The 21,251-nt window shown below is 42.7% G+C and overlaps 1 protein-coding gene across 7 annotated transcripts in view; it reads left to right on the top strand.

Annotated features, from left to right (window-relative positions):
* The window catches only part of PPFIA2 (PPFI scaffold protein A2), a 601,388-nt gene that overhangs the window by 576,392 nt on the left and 3,745 nt on the right, over positions 1-21,251 (top strand). For 6 of the 7 annotated variants that reach the window (XM_089780129.1, XM_089780128.1, XM_089780133.1 and 3 more), the window contains 5 exons: positions 212-309; positions 6,831-7,006; positions 7,090-7,158; positions 9,050-9,209; positions 10,510-10,601. In XM_089780129.1, coding sequence (XP_089636255.1) covers positions 212-309; positions 6,831-7,006; positions 7,090-7,158; positions 9,050-9,209; positions 10,510-10,568 — 562 coding nt within the window. In that variant the 3' untranslated portion in view covers positions 10,569-10,601. The remainder of the gene's footprint in view (positions 1-211; positions 310-6,830; positions 7,007-7,089; positions 7,159-9,049; positions 9,210-10,509; positions 10,602-21,251) is intronic. The other variant, XM_075932507.2, reaches the window with a different exon arrangement.

The raw sequence follows: 21,251 nt of genomic DNA, 5'->3' as shown, positions 1-21,251 counted from the left end.
GTAAATATATTTATGCTAGCTGATGTGTTGAAACCCATTTTTTCTGTCCATTTCATTTTTAGTCTGCTATATTTTTGGCTCCTTGCTCCTGTGATTTGATATATGAGCACACTGAGGTATCCTATATAATATGAAACATATTTGCAGCTACTTTATTTTATTTTAAATGTCTTATGTTACCCTGTAAATGTTTATTTTTTTAAAATAACAGAACAAGTTTGCAATATGGAATCATGTGCTTAAAGAGGTTGAATTATGACAGAAAAGAACTGGAAAGAAGAAGAGAAGTGAGTCAGCACGAAATAAAAGGTATGTTTCAGGGAATTGGTTTTGGGGATTTTTTTTTCTTGTGAGATTTCAAACTATCAGGATTTAAGCATGTGCTTAACTTTAAGCATTAACTTAAGTCCATACCTGCTCAGCAAATCACTTAAGCATTTGCTTACAGTTAAGCACAAACTTAAGTACTTTACTGAACTGGAACACATTCCTGAATTATTGTTCTGTGTATATGTTGGTGTGTATGTACTTGGCCAAATTGGACTGCTCTGTGATTCAGGGTTGTGGGCCAGATCTCACTACAAAGCCCTTACCTGTAGAAAATGGCCATACAACTGATGAATTCAACTGCCTGAGGATGTCCCCAGTGCTGGTCAATAGGAGTACATCTACAAAGCAGCGCTATTTTGGGATAATGTCCATTACCCCCAAAATAGTGTTCTGCACATCTTCGCAGCACACCCATTATTCAAAATACATTTGATATAACGGGCTTCTTATTCCAGCTTCCTGTAAACCTCATTGCACAAGGATTAAGGAAAACACTGGAATAGCAATTTATTTTGAAATTAATGCTGTTTAGACAATGCCAAATTTCAAATGTCAAAATAAGCTAGCTCAAATTGCGTAGCTTAGTTTGAGGTATGTGCTACTGTGTAGATGTACCCTTGGAGTGCTGGACGCAGTACTTTTGAAAATTTGTCCAGTTACCTCAGCATGACTTGAGGAGCCTAACTTCAGGCTCCTGTTTTGGAAAATCATTGCTCTTGTTCCTTAATTTCAAAAGCGGACTGTATTTAAATACAATGACATTGATGAATTCTCATCGAGACAAGTCCTTGAGATCTGAAAAAGCGACTGTTTCAAGTTTACAACTTGCCATTTAATTTTGTATCAGGCCTTAGCCATAATGTTAGTTACCAAAGAATAAGGTTTATTGCATGACATAATGGCTAGTTTTAAAGTATTTTCTACATAAGACTTCCAAGACAGCATGCAAGCTCAAGGTATAGGTCTTGTACTTATAAGTGACATTTTCCTTTCCATTATCACAAGCCTTTGGTTCCTTTAAACATTGCCTAGTGTTAGAGGAAATCAGAGCATTTTCAGAGAACTCCTTTCAAGTGCAACATTTTTTGGAAGAATGGAAAATACAGGAACTAGTGGAACAGAAATAATTGCTACACCAGAATATGTGTTTGCCTCATGGAATATGTGAGATGGTGTCATAGGTGGTGAGGTCTTATAGTCAAATTCGCTTCTATGCCCAGTATTTGCTGGGTATACATGAGAAGAATATGGTAGAATTGGTTTCTGACTAGTCCTGGCCCCATCATAGGTTATTGCAGCTCAGGCTTTCCAATATGTGCTGATTGTAAAAAACCCCAGTGGGGAGTGGAACCAGACAGGTATGTCTGGAACACATGGTATTTCAGTCAGTTCCCCTCACAAATCTTGGCATGTTCCCTGTGTCAGGGACTGCAGAATGGGTATTGGAGGAAAAATTTATTAACCTTTCTCTAATAATTGCTCTTTGAGATGAATTGCACATATCATTCCAGTGTAGGTAAGTGCACCCCAATAAAGTTGCTGGAATTTGTTCCCCCTAGTGGTATCCATTGGATCAGTTTTGGGGCCTTGTGGTACCATGTGCTCGTAGCACTAGTATAAAGGGCCTTGCTGATCCCATTCTCCTTCAGATGCAGTTATGGAAAGGTTAGTAACCATTTTTCCTCTTTGAGTGTTTGCACTTAATCCCTTCTAACATAGGCAACTAACAAGCAGTCATAGGAAATAGATTGGTAGTTCAAGGACAAGCTGAATGCAAGACTGCATTACCGAAGCTGGCATCATCTCTAGACTGCATGGAATATTGAGAACATGTGCACCAATGATTGCACTGCTGCTCTGCAGATGTCCTGAATACTAGGGATGTAAAAGGTTAAATGGTTAACCTGTTACCTGGAGAGCATTGGCCTTAGTGACACGCCTACTGGGTAACCATTAACCAGAGGGCCCAGTCGGCAGGAACAGACCCCCACACACCCATGGCAGCCCAGTTGGCAGGTCCTAAGCTGTGGCAGACCAGCAGAGCTGGAGCACCATCCTCTCCCAGCCCATGGGGCTGAAGTAGTGGTGGCCACAGCAGGACCAAGGCTGGAGCACCCCCACCTCCTATGGCTGTGCTGGGATTGGAACAACCCACCTCCCATGGCTGGTGGTTAAAAATTTGAATAAGTCATTTAACCAGTTAACCATTTTAGGCGTTTTTTACACCCCTACACCAGCTTGCAATATAAGATGTCCAAGGCCTGTGATCCTATAGAGAGAGAAGTCAGATTAGCCAGTGGTGAGATACCAACAAGGTTGTAGCACACTTGGATGTATAACATAATCCAGGATGAAATTATCTTGGCAAAGATAGGGGGGCCTTTCATTCTCTCTGCTATCGCTATGAATAGGAATGGTAGGGTCCTTGGTATATAGAAAGCCAGTGCCTGTCTAACATCCAAAGAGTGTAGGCAACGTTCCACTTTTTGCATGTGGTAGGAAGAGTGCTTGAGTGCAGTGGAAGTGTGCCACCACCTTTGGGATGAACAATGAGTGTGGGCAGAGCTGGACTTTGTCCTTGAAGAAGACTGTATAAAGAAGTTCCAGTGTGAGGGCCCAGATCTCTTACTCTTATGTGGTTGAACTGATGGCCAGAAAAGATGTACTAATGAGCATGTTGTTAGTGGACCAAAAAATAGACCTGTGAGCTTTGACAAGATGAGGTTCAGATTGGAGGGAGGAATGGGCTCTCTAATATTGGCATACAACCTCTCCAGGCACTGAAAAAATGGACCACTATTCTGTGGGAAAAAGCAGATTGATTGTCAAGCTTGGGATAAAAAGCTGACAGCCACTAGGTGATTCTGGGCTGAAGAGAGGGCCAGACCTTGTTTCAGCAGCAAAAGGTATTCTATGATGAGCTGCAAGAAGGACTGCATAGGTGGAAGGAGGAGGTACATATTGGGAGGACCAGACTGAGATTCACTTCCATTTTGCTGGTTGCCCTGGTGGAAGATTTTCTATTGCCCAGTAGGACTGCTCTAAGCAAACTTGCTCCTTAAGAATCAGCTGTGACGTTTCCAGGCCATCCAATGAAGAAAGCTGAAGTTCAGATGGAACAAGTGATCGTGGTTTTAGGAGTCTTGATATAACAGAACCCATAGTGGGGCTTCACAGAAAGGCCTTAAGACAGTATTGAACAAACATTGCTTAAGCCACAACACGGGTATGAGAATAACCTGTGCTCAGCCTCACACAGTCTTCATCAGAATATTGTGAATCAGCCATGTAGGAAGAAATGTATATTCCAGTAGAACTGTTCATGACAATATTCACACATCTGTGAGAGACCCTGGACTAAGCCCTCACAGGGAGCAGAACTGATGGTATTGTCTGTTGTCACAGGTAGCAAGAAAATCCACAAGGGAAATCTCCCACCATTAGCAGATGTCCCCTGCAATGTATGGTTGGAGGGAGCCACTTGTGGTGAGAGAAGAAAGACCTGCTGAGGTGATCTTCCAGCTGGCTCTGCATTCCTGGAAGACAGGAGACTTCGGGTATGTCTAGACTACATGGATCAATGGAGCCATGTAGATGAGTTTTCTAGACATAGGAAAATGAAGCGGCAATTTAAATAATCGCCGCTTCATTTATATCAAAATGGCCAATCAGCTGTTTGGTGTCAAAGCGGGGCAGTCAACAAGGGAAGCCTTTGTCGACTGCTCAGGTTTGCCTCATAAAATGAGGTTTACCTGAGCAGTCGACAAAGGCTTCCCTTGTTGACCGTGGCGTGTCCAGACTGCCCCGTTGTGCTGCCAAACAGCTGATTGGCACAGCGTGGCAGCCATTTTGATGTAAATGGAGCAGCGATTATTTAAATTGCCGCTTCATTTTCCTATGTCTAGTAAACTCATCTACATGGCTCCATCGACAGAGCCATGTAGTCTAGACATACCCTTCTAGACTACTGGAATGACCAATGAAAAGCTTCCACAGTCAGATTGCTTCCTGAGTTTGGGGGAGAAGAGTCATTGCTCTGTCTGTTTATGTAGAGCATAGCTGGCCTATTGTCTGTGAGACCCAAACAATCATGTTCTTAATGTCAGGTAGAAATCCCTACCCTGAGCTCCCTGATGTTGACATGGAGGGAAAGGTCTTCTTGGGATCCAAGTTCTGAGGGACCGTAAGTGGACTCCCCATTTGAGGGCTGACGCATCAGATACTAGAGACATTGACATTTTTGGATTCCTCTGCACTTAGTGGGGTTGTCTTCCTCCTGGTGCCAGGGTATGCCTCAGTCATTGATCTTCAAGCCCTGCACTTCCTGTGTTAACTCTGTGCCTTTGAGTAATCCACACTCGAGTTGTCTCAAGTGATTTTGGAGGAATCTGCAGGGAAAGACACCTGCCAAATCTGCACAGACTTCAAACCCTGCACAAAAAGGACAACAAAGCAAGACTGAAAGTCTTCCTGATGGAGACAGCCTCAACACCTGCCTCAGAGCCACAATTAATCTTGACTCTGAGCACTGAAGCTATCTATTAAAAACTACCTACTACCAAATTACAGTAACTAAAGAAATAGAAAAGCCATTATGAGAAAATTGGCTGAGGCAGTAAGAAGGAACTGAAGAAAAGTGGGATAGTACCAGTGCTATGAGCATACAGAGCACTAGAGGGCAATGAGGCAGGCCCAACAGATACCACTAGGAGGGAAAAATCCAGCAATTGTGTTTGGGACACACACATACCTGCATTGGAATGGACATGTGAAAGCACTAGAAGACCAATTACCCTGGCTCTACACAAGCTCAGGATTCCTCCTCAAAGAAGAATTCCAAGATAACAGTTTTCCAGCCTCCTTGTGCTGGTGGTACAATAAGCAGCACCAGGAGTCAGGGAGGAAAACTGGCTCTTTTTTTTTTTTTTTTTTTTTTGCTTTCCATTTAAATTAACTTTACTGCTGTTGGGTGATGTCAGTGGCTCATAGTTATTCACATCTGGGACTTAAGATGTTAAGGGGATAATTAAAAAGTGGTCCTTGATTAGAGATGCAAAATATCACACATGCAAGTAAAATAATAAATGTTAGGTATATGGTACAAACATCTTTTCCTAATGTTGTATGCAAAGTGCTGTTAGCAGCTTAACTACCACATACAGTAAAAGCTGTGTTGTCCAACCCTGTACCAGCCAGAAAGTTCTATGAATTGGCATTTCTGATTTTCATTGAATTGTCTGGTTTATAGTCCAGCAAGCATGGGGACAATAGGTTTCCTGGTTGGCTCCATGTGGTTCCCTGGTATCTATGACAAGCCTCTGTTGCTCTTAGCTGAAACTCTTCTCGTGCCCCAAAACTCAACCCTTAGGCTCCTCCCACACCCAAATTCCCACCTGTAGTGGAAATGCGGAAGACTCTTGTGAGGTCGAGGAAATTAGGCGGTGTACTGCAATCATTCCTTTTATGCCTGTATCTGTCAGGCTTAGACACTCTAGGCAGCCATTTGTGCTTTCTGCTTCTTATTATTCTTTTGTTATTCTCGAAGAGTTAGCTGTTTGCTTAAGATGGTACAGTGTACGAATGCACTGTTGACTTTCGACAAGTTCTGGGACAGGTCCCAAGGCCATTCACCTTGGGAGTATAGGAGCGCTTGGGAAGATCACAGAGCTATCTGTGCTTAATGTTTCCCACCTGGTAATGCTAATTATTTGGCCTGGGAAAATATGCAATGTATCAACTATCTTGTTAGGTTGATCAACAGGTCTGATTGCTGTAGATCCAACAGTATATAAAGGCTGGGAATATTCCTAACATTGGAACCTCGGCATAAACCGAAGCCTTGGAAGGTGCTACACACTAGCCACTGGGGTCCATCCGCTGACCTTCTTCAGGGGGTTCCCGGCAGCATTGTAGGCATTGCATTTTATTCTGAGGTTTGCTTCGGTTTAATAAGTATTGTACTTTTTAACAGATATTGCATTTTATTTTAAGATTTGCTTAGGCTTAATTAGTATTGTATTTTATTCTAATATTTGCTTCGTAAAATTTTTAAGTCTTCACCCAATTTGTGTGCTTATTGCCTCCGAATACCTTAAGGGAAGAACCATTGCCTCTTGGAAATACACCGCCTCGAGACTGAACCCCACACATCATCCCACATTCCAAATCCTTCATCCCTGACTCCTTCCCAGAGCCCACACTCCCAGATGGAGCCTTCTTCCCATCACCACAACCAATCCCTTGCCCCAGCCCAGATCCTCCTCCTACACTCTGTACCCCTCATTTCTGACCTTACCCTGAAGTCCACACTCCATTCCTCTGCCTCAGTCGAGAAGCCCCTCCCACATTCTGAATTCTTAGCCAAATATGCCAGTTAATTAACTGCCCCCCCATTCACCCAAAATGCTTGATAGCAAAGCCTTTAATGTAGATACATGTATTTGTATGCTTACAAAAGTTCAATTAACAATGAACTGATACTATATTGTGTGTGTTTGCAGATGTATTGGTTTGGAGCAATGATCGAGTCATACGCTGGATACAGGCTATTGGACTACGAGAATATGCAAATAATGTCTTAGAAAGTGGTGTACATGGGTCACTTATAGCCCTGGATGAAAACTTTGATTACAGCAGTTTAGCTTTATTACTACAGATTCCAACACAAAACACCCAGGCAAGTCCTTTCATGATTTTAAATTTGTCTTGATTTAATTTTTACTCATTTTCAATTAGTTTAATTGTTTGTTTTATATGTAGGCACGGCAAATCCTTGAGAGAGAATACAACAATCTTTTAGCACTTGGAACTGAGAGACGACTTGATGAAGTGAGTAATTTAACTTGCTTAAAAATGGAAAACTACACACGCTGTAAGTTCAGGATACAAATGCACATACAAATAACATACATGTTATTAAGCCTAAAAAGTCAAACAATCAAAAATTAAGAAATACCAAAATTAATGTTACCTGTGCTACCTTTCTGCTGTCCCTTGTGTCTATGTGAAACACTAGTCAATTATATGACCACCATACATTTTTTTCCCACAGGATTCTTGCCTCAGGCTACACAATGTTCAGAGAATGAGGCAGTTGTTCAATATTTCTTTTCATCATCAGTGAGGGTATTTATACGGCACACTATCCAAATCCTGCATTAAATGGGAAATTAATTTCCTCATAGACATTTTATAGTATTTGTCACCATAGTAGGAAAGATGACTTCACACACATGCTAATGAATTTATCTTCACCCTAGTCCTTGAAGATTTTTTTCTCGGATCTCCATCTTTAAAATAATCTGAGGGTTTAAGGTTTTAATGTTTAGTTCAGCTTTCTTTCTTGTTCTGACAGAAAAAGGCTAGGATGACACAATTAGAAGGGCTTAGAGAGATGCTTCCCCATGTTTGAGGCAAAGAACTGAGTGGAAGTGAGCAGGTTAGGGGTTAAAGGGCTCTACCAAATTTATGATCTGTTTGGGTCAATTTCATGATCATAAGCTTTTAAATACTGTAAATTTCACAGTTTCAGATATTTAAAATCTGAAATGTCATGGTGGTGTAACCATGGGGGTCCTAACCCAAAAGGTACTGGGGGTGGTCATGGTATTGCATCCTCATGTCTGTGGTGCTGCTGGTGGCAGTATTGCCATAAGAGCTGTGCTCCCAGCCAAATTGCCAAATTGGCAGAGATACACTGAGAGAAGGACACAGGATATTAGTCTTTCATGTATTAGTCTCATTGTTTCCATTTAGGATTTTCTGTATGTGTTTACAAACACGGTATAAATTTTTCCATAAAATGAAATTATTTTTCAAACTATAAAGTCTAATATGTGTCAGCCCGTCCAGGGGAAGAGAAAGGCCTGTACCTCCCTAGCCCAGCCATGACTAAGGATGTGAAAATGTAACTGTTTACATGGTTAACCGATGAGAATGGGATCATTGGTTAACATGCAGTTACATGCAGCCATCCCCTCCTCTTCTGCCTCTGTATCAGAGGCAGCACGAGTAGAGGACAGGTGGGAGCCAATACATACGGAGACTTTGCTTAAAAGCCGGCTCCCCGTGCATAACAGCTCCCATAGAGCTGGCTGCCTCCTTTGCTGTTGCCTCTAATAAAGCTGGCTCCCCACATGCTCTGGCTCCCATTGAGCTGCCTATCCCCCCAATGTGACCACTGAATTTATCAGTAGTTACATGATTATGTAATTAAATGCATTTTAACATCCCTAACCGGGACTAGCAGGTGGAGTATAGAAAAACAGTATGACAAGTGACTTGGATTTATTTTGACAAAAGAACATATATGTAATTCCAAAATCTTAAAACAGTAAAATCAGACATGAAATTTAACTGAACACATCTTTTAAATCCATTCAGTTCTACTATTATTTTCTTACCTTTTAATCCTTCTCATTTGATCATATATTGCTTCCTAGCTTTTAAATCAATTGATAATCTATTTTGAAACACTTCATGCCTCTCTGAAATACTGGAGAAGAGGGTTTTTCCCCCTCAAATCTTCATCTGTTTACTCTGTCAGGTGGTTTCTGAAGAAAATCAAAGTGTCTCATATACGTTTTCTTCTCATTAAATGAAATGAAACCTGTAGTAATCTATTTGCAAAAACATAAACAGCGAGAGAAGATGCAACCATCCAGATAACAAATAGTGAATTTAATTTAGTTTTATCAAACACAAACATTTGTATTTACAGAACGATGACAAGAACTTCAGACGTGGACCTTCTTGGCGAAGACAGTTCCCTCCACGTGAGGTCCATGGAATCAGCATGATGCCTGGCTCCTCAGAAACACTTCCAGCTGGATTCAGATTAACTACAACATCAGGGCAGTCACGAAAAATGGCAACTGATGGTATGAAGTGCTTTTGCACTTATTCTCAAAAGCAAGAGGTTTATACTAGCTTGCGGCATTAACTTGTAGCTCAAGCGTGTTTATCTAATACTATGAGCTCAGGCAGTTAGCATAAGCCTAGAAAAGAACACATTCAGTAGAGTCACAGGTAAAATAGAGGTTTAATCAGAGCTCAAATTGTGGAGGGAAAGTCAGCTTCATTGTGGACCCCTTCTCCTTCAAGTTGTCTTCCAGAATCTGAGCTTTCAGTACTATTTCTTTTATTTTTCTATTTGACCTCTATGCTTACCCATAAAATAACTGGGCTTGGTTGCCATTAAATATCAGGACCCTGAGTAGGTAGTGTAAACAGAAGGCAAAAGCCACATTGCAATTACTGACAACTGTCTAGTACTATCTTACTATTCTGTGATTAAATGAGTTGGTCACAGGGTTTTTTCTATATAAAAGAGCTAGAGGGGAAAGTATGTCATTCTTCATAGTGTTTCTAGGTCTACCTGCTAATTCTTCTAATTTTCTCAGTCTTCAGAATATATATATATTGGTGGTTATTATTTTTGAAGCTGTTTAAAGAATTTGGTATGAAAATATATCCTCCTACATTCTATGTACAAGAAAAAAAACCTATAGTAGCACAAATGGCATAAGTTACTAACCAAATCATTGATTCCATTGATTGCACTGCTCATGATCATGCTTTTCTCTATTCTGTGCTTTTTAGCAATTGTGCAGTCATAAGGCAGGAGGGATCAGTTTAAAGGTAGTTTCCAGCTATAAAGGTACTATAAACCTTTTATCATGGTAAAATAGATAGATATGAGCACCTCATCCATTAATGAGCTCTGAGGGTAGAGAGTATTAATCCCATTCTACAGCTAGGGAATTAAGCAGAAAGTGACTTGCCAAAGTTACACAGTGTAGGGAGTCTGTAGCTGCTATGAGTTCAGGGCTACCTGACTCATAGTCCTGTGTCCATTGAGCCATTTATCCTCCTGCAGGACCATGCTTCTCACCATCTTTTGATATGAACATTATTTTGCTATAACTGTAATGCACACGTGTGATGCGGTATCAACAATAACATGGGCATCAGAAAATCCTCTTATTTTTCTTGAAGCAGTCAGATTTTTTAACAGTATCTCAAACATGTAGCAACTCTAAATGAGTTTTATAGACCAGACCAAACCCAGAAGGATGGACTGGATGAGCTACATAGTAATTTACATCACATTTTCAGGGATGGAAAAATATTAATTTATTTTCTTCATTATTCTAAAGAGGGTTTTTTTCCCATTTGCAGTTGCTTCATCACGATTGCAGAGGTTAGACAGCTCTACAGTTCGCACATACTCATGTTGACAAGGCTAGCAAAGAAGCCAGCACTGAATTGCTGTGAGTATTCAGAAAAAGCCATCCCGGAAGCTGCATATAAATGTACACTCTAGCCCATATTCACTGACATTATTGAAATGAAGCCAAGATGGGGTCCATTTACCCCTCCTTAAGTAGGTCTAGTTTATTTACTTTTTAAAAAATCTCGAGTGCAGCTCTGTCTGGGGGACACCTCCCATCTCAAAAGGAATTCCCATGAAAGAGCAAGAAATAGCTGTTTAATAAACTGGCTACGGCTGCTAAGAGAGAGATGCTGTAGCTTGTGATGTCAGCTAACCAAGAAAACATGTTGAGACATCTAGATGCATTTCTTGTGAGAGCTCAGGAGTTCTGTGGTTACAGTACATATTAGTAGCAGTGACTTGGGGGAGGCAGTAGCAGTAAAGCAGCGACATAGGGAGGGGCATTATCAACGACAAAGGGAGAGGCAGGGTCTTGAAACCTACATTCAGCTAAATAGGGTAAAGGCACAGCATAAGGCCTCTCTGATAGCTTTCTCTAAATGCTTCTGGTGCCCCAAGAAGAGACAATTTGACAGAGGAACTTCAGGGTATCTCTCTATGGATGAGCTAATGGTGTAAAAGGGAAGAGTCTGTGTATATCGGGCACTGGGGAACTTCAGATTAGAGAAGAGGCTAATGTGAGAGAACAATTACACTAGATTTACTTAAGAAAAAAAGTCAGAACTATAAATCCACTTTAGGGCATCATTTGAGTGATGGTTGGCATGTATAAACATCTCCTGTGGATAAAGTCTTCTAAAATTATCCATTATTTTCCTCAAGACACCTGATATTTGTCACAGGCAATAAAAGGATACTGGACTAGATATACAAAGGGGTCAGGTTGCATATTGTAGTTCCTATCACTTAAATATCTCATCATTTGTCATCTAAACAAGTGTACTAGTTAGACAAATATACTTTTCAACAAAATATAGATATGTGAAAATATAGTTTGCTACCATGAAGACATAATATAATGAGCATTTCCATTAATATGCCACCATTTCATGCTAATTTTACTTAAATAACATAGTTTTCCTTTCCATTTCAAGTTTCAGCAAATAATCATAGGCATTTATAAAGCACCTGTCATCATAGTATTTAGCTGCCTCTACATTTCTATATACTTATATATATAGAGAGAGAATAAAAATACACAATAGTGTATTAAACAGTAAACCATAAGTTTGGATTACAGTGTTACTCACAAGGGAGATGCATAGATTTTCCCCCAATGAGTACAAAAGAAACTTCACACCACATAACCATTATTCTTTATATGCCATGTGTGTTACTGAAAAACTATTTCATAAAAGGTTTTTAAGAATTGAGATTTTTTTTGTAGCCCTTCCATCTGTAAAGCCAGGTGACATAGCTACCTGAATATCTTTGAGGATATGGGCCTACCTCTCACTGATTTCAATAGGAACTAGGCAACTCCCAGGCTAGATGCAAGTGCCTGCGGAAGCTGAAAGTCTCCCTTTTCCAATAGCATAAAGCTTTGTTTTCTGTGCAAGGCAGTGAAGTAAAATTCACATAATTTTTATATAGAGAAAAACTGTTACAAGTTCAGGATTGAGTTTCGCCAGGTATTTACATTAAAGAACAGGAAGAAGCATTTCTGTCAGGTTGATTTTTTTTTAATGGCAATTGAAGGGCTTGGAATGATCTAAGCCTTGGCAAATAATGAACAGGCCAGCACAGATAAAACAATCAGTGTTGCATAGCATATTAAGGGATTCACCTCTCTTGATGAGATATGTATTGCTACACAGTTGGGGGTTTATTTTTTACAGACACAACTATGATTGCACAGTCTTCTACACAGCTTAAGTGTTGGAAGTAGGGTAGGTTTAGGGTAGGGTTGGACAAAATATTCTGGCTAATAAGCAATCTTAAAGAAGCTCTTCTCTCAGTAATCAAGCTTTACCTTTTTGGAAACTAAACAATTTTTCCCTCCAAAATTCTCCTCCCTCCAAAATTCAACTTTTATGCTCCTCTGTCTTTGCTGAAAATGTCTAGTTACTGTGACTCATACTATTTCTAGCAAGCCTAGAAGCAGCAAGTTCCAGGAGACTATAGATTATTACATGCTATCAGATCTTGAGTCTGAAGTATTGAAATGGAATAAAGATTATTGCTGATTTAACTTTGTTACTGTATATACATCGGAGATGTCCCTCATCCAGAGAATGTAAGAACAGCCATACTGGGTCAGACCAAAGGTCCACCTATCCCACTATCCTATCCTCTGACAATGGCCCACTGCCAAGTGTCCCAGAGGGAATGAACAGAACAGGTAATTATCAAGTGATCCCTCTCCCATCCCCCATTCCCAGCCTCTGATAGAGGCTAGGGACACCATTCCTACTGTCCTGGCTATTAGCTATTGATGGCCCTATCCTCCATTAATTTATCTATAGTTAGTTTTTAAATCCTGTTAAAGTCCTGGTCTTCAGAACATCATCTGGCAAGGAGTTCCACAGGTTGACTGTGTGTTGCATGAAGAAATGCTTCCTTTTGGGGTGTTTTAAACCTGCTACCTATTCGTTTCATTTGGTGACCCCTAGAGCCCCCTAACCCTTCCACTATCAAAGGAAGGCTTAGTTTTTCCATCTCTTAATGTGTTCACATTAAGACTGGGTGCCTATCTGGGGGATATGCATTAAACAAACATATTTTAGACTTATTACAGGGGCAACTAGATGAAACATAATGCCCAATGACATAAAGGACATCAACCTATAAGTTCTAAAGTTCTCTTCTGAAGTCAGGAGATCACATAGGGAAAATTCAGTTCTGGTTTCAAACCATGTAAGATAATATTTGTTACCCAACTCATTACAGTTGATTGGGACTCAGTAGTTTAACACTATTGCCCCCCTGATCTGGTGATCAGTGTCTGGCACAATTGGCTAAAAATGTCTCAAGACCCTGTGCCATAAAACAGGCTCTCTGGCTATAGCTAGGCTATATTATCATTGTTGCAGGATTGTGCATTCTTCTATGTCCATGTCATTTAGGGACCAGTACTGCCTTATGACAAAACCCTCATTCAGTTCAATCGGCACGCATGAAGCTTGAAAGAGATCATGTAGAAAGTAAGTTACCGTGAAAGTTCAAAAAACACATCAAAGGCATGGACTGCAAATACTTCTAAAAAAAAATTGAACTTACAATTATCCAATTCGTCTGTTACTGCTAGAGCTCTGTTTAAAGTAAAATCCCTGCAAACTGCATGGAAACTTTTCAAAGACACCATAATAGAGGCCCAACTTAAATGTTTATCCCAAATTAAAAAACACGGTAAGAAAACCAAAAAAATTCTTCTGTGGCTTAACAACCAAGAAAAAGAAGCAGTGAGAGATACAAAGGAATAGTTTAAAATGTGGAGGTCAAATCTTAGCGAGGAAAATACAAAGGAGCATAAACGTTGTAAAATTAAGTGTAAAAATATAATAAAAAAAGCCAAAAAGGAGTTTGAAGAACAGCTAGCCAAAAATTCAAAAAATAGAAGCAATTTTCTTTTAAGTACATCAGAAGCAGGAAGCCAGCTAAACAACCAGTTGGGCTCTTGGACGATCAAGATGCTAAAGGAGCACTCAAAATTGATCAAGTCATTGCAGAGAAGCTAAATGAATTCTTTGCTTCAGTCTTCATGGCTGAGGATGTTAGGGAGATTCCCAAACCTGAGCCATTCTTCTTAAGTAACAAATCTGAGGAATTGTCCCAGATTGAGGTGTCACTAGAGGAAGTTTTGGAACAAATCACCATCTAGTCCTGGTGACTTGTTACTGTTAAGTTAACATTCACCCTAAGAGTTCTGAAAGAACTCAAATGTGAAATTGTGGAACTGTTAACTGCGGTTTGTAATTTATCCTTTAAATCTGCTTCCGTACCTAATGATTGGAAAATAGCTAATGTGACGCCAATATTTAAAAAGGGCTCTAGAGGTGATCCTGGCAATTAAGACCAGTAAATCTAACAGGTAAACTATAGTAAAGAATAAAATTGTCAGTCACAAAGATTAACATAAATTTGTTGGGGAAAAGTCAACATGGTTTCTGTAAAGCGAAATCATGCCTTACTAATCTGCTAGAGTTCTTTGAGGGGGGTCAACAAACACGTGGGATTCAGTTGATATAGTGTACTTAGATTTCCAGAAAGCCTTTGACAAGGTACCTCACCAAAGGCTCTTAAGTAAAGTAAGTTGTCATGGGAGAAGAGGGAAAGTCCTTTCATGGACTAATAACTGGTTAAAAACAGGAAACAAAGAGTAGAAATAAATGGTAAGTTTTCAGAATGGAGAAAGGTAACTAGTGGTATCCCCCAACACAGCGTTTTCCAAACTATGGGCCGTGGCCTGGTACCGGTCCGTGGGAAAAAAGTACCGGGCCTCAGCATGGCTGCCAGGGTGCTCCGGGCTCCTGGAATGCCCATGCGGCGCTGGACTCCCCAAGCCTTTGGCTGGGCTGGGCAGAGGATGCAGCCAGCAGTTCCGAGCTCACGGCAGAGGCGTAGCGAGGGGGGAGCAGGGAGAGGGTGTGGGCACTGGGCTGGGCTGTGGGGGGGGGCGGAGGTGCAGGGCGCTGGGCTCTCCTGGGCTGCAGGAGGAGGGGGGTTCCGGGAACTTGGTGCTGGACTCAAGGGGAGGGAGGGACAGGGAATCAGTACTGGGCTCAGCATGTCTGCGCAGTTTGGGGGGAGATGCAGGGAAATGGTGCTCAGCTGGGCTGCGAGAGTGAAGAGATGCAGGATGCTGGGCTGAGCTGGGGGAGTAGGGAGGTGTGAGGTGCTGGGCTGAGCTGGGCTGTTGAGGGGAGTAGTGTGGAGCTCAGTTTGGCTGCAGGAGGAGGGAAGTGCCGGGAACTGGGGCTAGACTCAAGTGGAGGGAGAGGCAGGAAATCGGAGCTGGGCTCAGCAGTATTGCAGGGCTTGGGGGGAGGGGCAGGGAAACAGGGCTCAGCTGTGCTGTGGGGGAGGCATGAAGGAAACCAATGCAGGACTCAACTGGGTGGAGGTGATTGGGGGAAGGCATAGGGAACAGACGGGCAGCTCAGCTGGGCTGTGAGGGGCTGCAGGGAACTGGTGCTGCACTCCCTTGGATTGTGGAAGATGATTTTGGGGGAGGTGCAGGGAACCAGCGGGGGTGGGCAGCTCAGCTGAGTTGCAGGGGAGAGAGGTGCAAAGAAGCCTAGTGGAGAGGGGGGACCAGGAGCCCTGAAATGACCTCCCCTGGTTCAAAAAATCCCTCTTCTGGACCAGTCAGGTCCAGAGGGTGCCAGACCAGGGAGGTCCAACTCCTACCCAAGTCCCCTCCTTGCACCCTCCCTCCTAGCCAGATACCCTACCCTCAATCTGCTCCTGATTCCGCCTCCCAGAGTGCCTGTGTGGTGCTGGGTCCCGCAAGCCCTGGCCCGGGCTGGGTGGAAGATGCAGCCGGGTGAAACAGTAAACAAATATTCATTTTTCATTCTTTTTTTTAAATATGTGTTTATATTTTGCGGCTGCAAAAAACAGTACTGAAAAAAAAATGGATTCCAACTAAGGTAAAAAGTTTGGAAAACCCTGGTCTAGCCAGCTTTCTATCCATCTTACAGTCCTTTTATCCAATCCGTATCCCCTTATCTTGCTATCAAGAATATTGCGGGTGACCATATCAAAAGCTTTGCTAAAGCTAGCACTGGGGTCTTTGGGAGGACCCAAAACAACTTATTTGCATACACATAATTTGCTTAATGATATGCAAATATACAAATGAATGTTACCGATCCTCCTAAAGCTCGTGAATGGATTTACTGGTCTCTGTGTCAAAAAGTTTGGGAACCCCCGCCCCAAGGGTCTGGCCTGGGACCAATCTTATTCAACCTATTTAATATTATCTGCAAATGTTGCCACCCCTTTCTCCGGGTCATTTATAAACTGCTTAAGATAATTTTGTGAGTCCTTTTTGAAGCTGCTCACAGTCTGCTTTGCTCTAAACTAAGTGATTTGACAACAAAATCCCAACTATACATACAATAGGATGGAGACTAATTTAGCTACAACTACTCAAAAGAGAGATCTTGGAGTCATATTTATAAATATTAAAATGTTTGTCATAAGGCATGCACATTTGAAATAACTGCACTCTTCCGTTATTCCCAGAAGAAAATTACTTATTTTCTTCCAATTTAATAACCTCACATCTGCTGAAAACCATCAAACTAATATTCCCTGTCTTACAGTTATTTTCAAGTGACCCAATAGCTCTTTAAGCCTCCACAATGCAGATGACACTAAGCTGTTCAAGATACTTAAGACCAAAGCCAACTGTGAGGAGCTCCTAAAAGGTCTCATCAAATTAATGACAGAAATGTAGCCGTGTTAGTCTGGTGTAGATGACACAAAAAACAGGACTATGTAGTCCTTAAAGTGCTACATAGTCCTGTTTTTTGTTTCATCAAATTAAGTAACTTGGGGAACAAAATGGCAAATATCAGAGAGGTAGCCATGTTAGTCTGGATCTGCAAAAGTGACAAGGAATCCTGTGGTACCTTATAGACTAACAGATGTATTGGAGCATAAGCTATCGTAGGCAAAGACCCACTTTGTCAGATGCATGTAGTGGAAATTTCCAGAGGCAGGTATAAATATGCAGGCCAGAATAAGGCTAGAGATAACGGTTAATTCAGTCAAGGAGGGTGAGGCCCACTTCTAGCAGCTGATGTGGAGGTGTGAACACCCAAGGGTATATCTACACTACAAAGTTAATTTGAACTAACAGCTGTTAGTTCGAATTAACTTTCATAGGCGCTACACATACAAACCGCTAGTTTGAACTTAATTCGAACTAGCGGAGCGCTTAATTGGAACTAGGTAAACCTCATTCTACGAGGACTAATGCCTAGTTCAAATTAACTAGTTCGAATTAAGGGCTGTGTAGCCTCTTAATTCGAACTAGTTGGAGGCTAGCCCTCCCCAGCTTGCCCTGGTGGCCACTCTGGGCCAAGCCAGGGAAACTCTTCTGCCCCCTTCCCAGCCCCGGAACCCTTAAAGGGCCACGGTCTGGCTACGGTGCCCGTACCAGGTGCAAGACTGCCAGCACCCAGCCAGCAGACCCTGCACCTGGCACAGCATGAGCCAGCCACCTGCTGCCACCCAGCCCTCCGCCTCTTCCCGGGACCAGGCTGAGGATCCCAGGAGCCTGCCCAGGGCTGCAAGAGGCGGGCGCCCACCTGTTCTAGTGCAGAGATTGTGGACTTGATCCAGGTTTGGGGGGGAGGCCTCCAACGTCCACAATCTCCGCACTAGGCACAGGAATGCGGCCGTCTAGGGTAGGATAGCTGCCAGCCTGGCCACAAAAGGCCACATGCGAACCCAGGAGCAGGTTTGCATGAAAATCAAGTTGGTCCAGTGAGACCCCGGACCCTGAGCTTAGAACATAAGAACGGCCGTACTGGGTCAGACCAAAGGTCCATCTAGCCCAGTAGCCTGTCTGCTGACAGCAGCCAACACCAGCTACCCTGGAGGGAATGGACCGAAGACAATGACCAAGCCATTTGTCTCGTGCCATCCATCTCCAGCCTTCCACAAACAGAGGCCAGGGACACCATTCCTACCCCATGGCTAATAGCACTCCATGGACCCAACCTCCATGACTTTATCTAACTTCTCTTTAAACTCTGTTCTAGTTCTAGCCTTCACAGCCTCCTGCAGCAAGGAGTTCCATAGGTTGACTATTTGCTTTGTGAAGAAGAACTTTCTGTTATTAGTTTGAAGCCTGCTACCCATTCATTTCATTTGGTGTCCTCTAGTCCTTATATTATGGGAACTAATGAAGAACTTTTCTTTATGCACCCTCTCCGTACCACTCATGATTTTATATACCTCTATCATATCCCCCCTTAGTCTCCTCTTTTCTAAGCTGAAAAGTCCCAATGTCTTTAGCCTCTCTTCATATGGGACCTGTTCCAAACCCCTAATCATGTTAGTTGCCCTTTTCTGAACCCTTTCCAAGGCCAAAACATCTTTTTTGAGGTGAGGAGACCACATCTGGACACTGTACTGAAGATATGGTGTATTATACTTTTATATTTCCCCTCCTCCTTCTTCCCCTGGCTTCCCCCTTCCAGCTCCCTCCTCCCCTCTTTCACCCTCTCTCTTCCCCTCTTCCACCTCCTTTTCCCAGTCTCCCCAGAGGATAATCCCCCCCCCCCCAGTTTTGTTAAATAAAGAGAGTTTCTATTTTTGAACACGTGTCCTTTATTTTTTTACATCAAGAAGGGGGGCTAGGGAGGGGTAAGTGGAAGGTGGTGAGGGAGGAATGGGGCACAAGCCCCTGATGGGGAGGATTGGGGTGGCTCCGCGGGCTCCTCGGGGTGGAAGCTCTCCTGCAGGGCCTCCTGGATCCTGACAGCCCCCCGATTGACACCCCCCCGGATGGCAGCCTGTGGCAAATGCAGCTGGGCTGATGGCAGAGTGCTGTGATGTGCTGAGTGCAGGCACTCAGGGCACTTCAAGACAGGACAGCTTTGCTGTTCCTCATCGAGGTAGACAAGCAAGTGCGGAACCCTGAGAACTGTCTGTCCGGGGTGGGGGTCGGGTCCCTTTAAGCACAGCCCTCGGCTAGCCTGAGGCAGCAGCTCCACACTCTAAATCCTAACCTGATGCCCTGCTGGCACTGGTTCCGGCCAGCCTTAACTTCAATTCAGGGTCCACTCAATGTGGACATGCTAGTTCGAATTAGCAAAACGCTAATTCAAATTAGTTTTTAGGTCTAGATGCACTAGTTCGAATTAGCTTAATTCGAATTAAGTTAGTTCGAATTAGTGCTGTAGTGTAGACATACACCAAGAGAGGAGAAACTGATTTTGTACTTGGCTAGCCATTCAGTGTCTTTGCTTAATCCTAAATTGATGGCGTCAAATTTGCAGATGAACTATAGCTCAGCAGTTTCTCTTTAAATTCTGGTTTTGAAGTTTTTTTGCTGCAGATTGGCTACCTTTAAATCTGCAACTGTGTGTCCAGGGAGACTGAAGCGTTCTACAGGTTTTTGTATATTGCCATTCCTAATATCTGATTTGTGTCCATTTATTCTTTTAGGTAGGGACTGTCTAGTCTGGCCGATGTATATTGCAGAGGGGCATTGCTGGCACATAATGGTGTATATTCTATTGGTAGATGTGCAGGTGAATGAACCAGTGATAGTGTGACTGATCTCGTTAGGTGCTGTGATGGTGTCGCTGGTGTAGATATGTGGGCAGAGCTGGCACCGAGGTTTGTTGCACGGATTGCTTCCTGAGTTAGAGTTACTGTGGTGTGATGTATAGTTGATGGTGAGAATTTGCTTCAGGTTGGTGGGTTGTCTGTGAGCAAGGTCTGGCCTGCCTCCCAAGGCCTGTGAAAGTGAGGGATCATTGTCCAGGATGGGTTATAGATCACTAATGATGCGCTGGAGAGGTTTTAGCTGAAGACTGTAGGTGATGGCCAGTGGTGTTCTGTTGGTTTCTTTCTTGGGCTGGTCTTGTAGTAGGAGGCTTCTGGGTACATGTCTGGCTCTGTTAATCTATTTCCTCACTTCCTTGTGCAGTATCATAGTTTCAAGAATGCTCGGTGAAGATCTTGTAGGTGTTGGTCTCTGTTTGAGGGTTGGAGCAGATGCGGTTGTACGTTAGTGCTTGGCTGTAGACAATAGATCGTGTAGTGTGTTCAGGATGGAAGCTGGAGGCATGAAGGTAGGCATAGCAGTCGATAGGTTTCCAGCATATGGTGGTGTTTATGTGACTGTCACTTATTGGCACCGTGCTGTCCAGGAAGTGGATCTCTTGTATAGACTGGCCCGGCCTGAGGTTGATGGTGGGGTGGAAGCTGTTGAAATCATGGTGGAATTCTTCCAGAGTCTCCTTCCCATGGGTCCAGATGATGAAGATGTCATCAATGTAGCATAGGTAGAGAAGGGGAGTTAGTGGACGAGAGCTGAGGAAGCGTTGTTCCAGGTCAACCATAAAAATGTTGGCATATTGTGGGGCCATGCGGGTGCCCATACCAGTGCCACTGGTTTGGAGGTATATATTGTCACTGAATCTGAAATAGTTGTGTGTGAGGATAAAGTCACAGACCTCAGCCACCAGTTGTGCTGTGGCATCATCAGGAATACTGTTCCTGACAGTTGGTATTCCATCTATGTGTGGAATGTTTGTGTAGAGAGCCTCTACATCCATGGTAGCTAGGATGGTGTTTTCTGGAAGATGCACTGTAGTTTTCTCAGGGAATCAGTGGTGTCACGGAGATAGCTGAGAGTACTGGTGGCTGAGTAGAGAGTCCACATATCCAGACAGTACTTCAGTGAGAGTGCCAATGCCCGAGATGATGGGGTATCCAGGATTTCCAGGTTTGTGGATCGTTAGTTGTAGATAGAATAATCCTGGTTAGGGCTCTAAGGGTATTATGGCAAATGACAAATGACATTTAATGTTGATAAATGTAAAGTAATGCACATTGGAAAAAAATTCCAGCTATACATACAAAATGATGGGGACTGTTTTAGTTATAACTACTCAAGAGAGAGATCTTGGAGTCATCGAGTGGATGTTTTCAGAGAACTATTTGCAATGTGCAGTAGCAGTCAAAAAAACAAACAGAACTTTAGGAATCATTAAAAAAG

The sequence above is a fragment of the Pelodiscus sinensis genome, chromosome 1, assembly GCF_052426305.1.
Source record: "Pelodiscus sinensis isolate ZL-2025 chromosome 1, ASM5242630v1, whole genome shotgun sequence".
Classification (NCBI taxonomy): domain Eukaryota; kingdom Metazoa; phylum Chordata; order Testudines; family Trionychidae; genus Pelodiscus; species Pelodiscus sinensis.
This window is presented reverse-complemented; position numbering and strand designations above follow the sequence as displayed.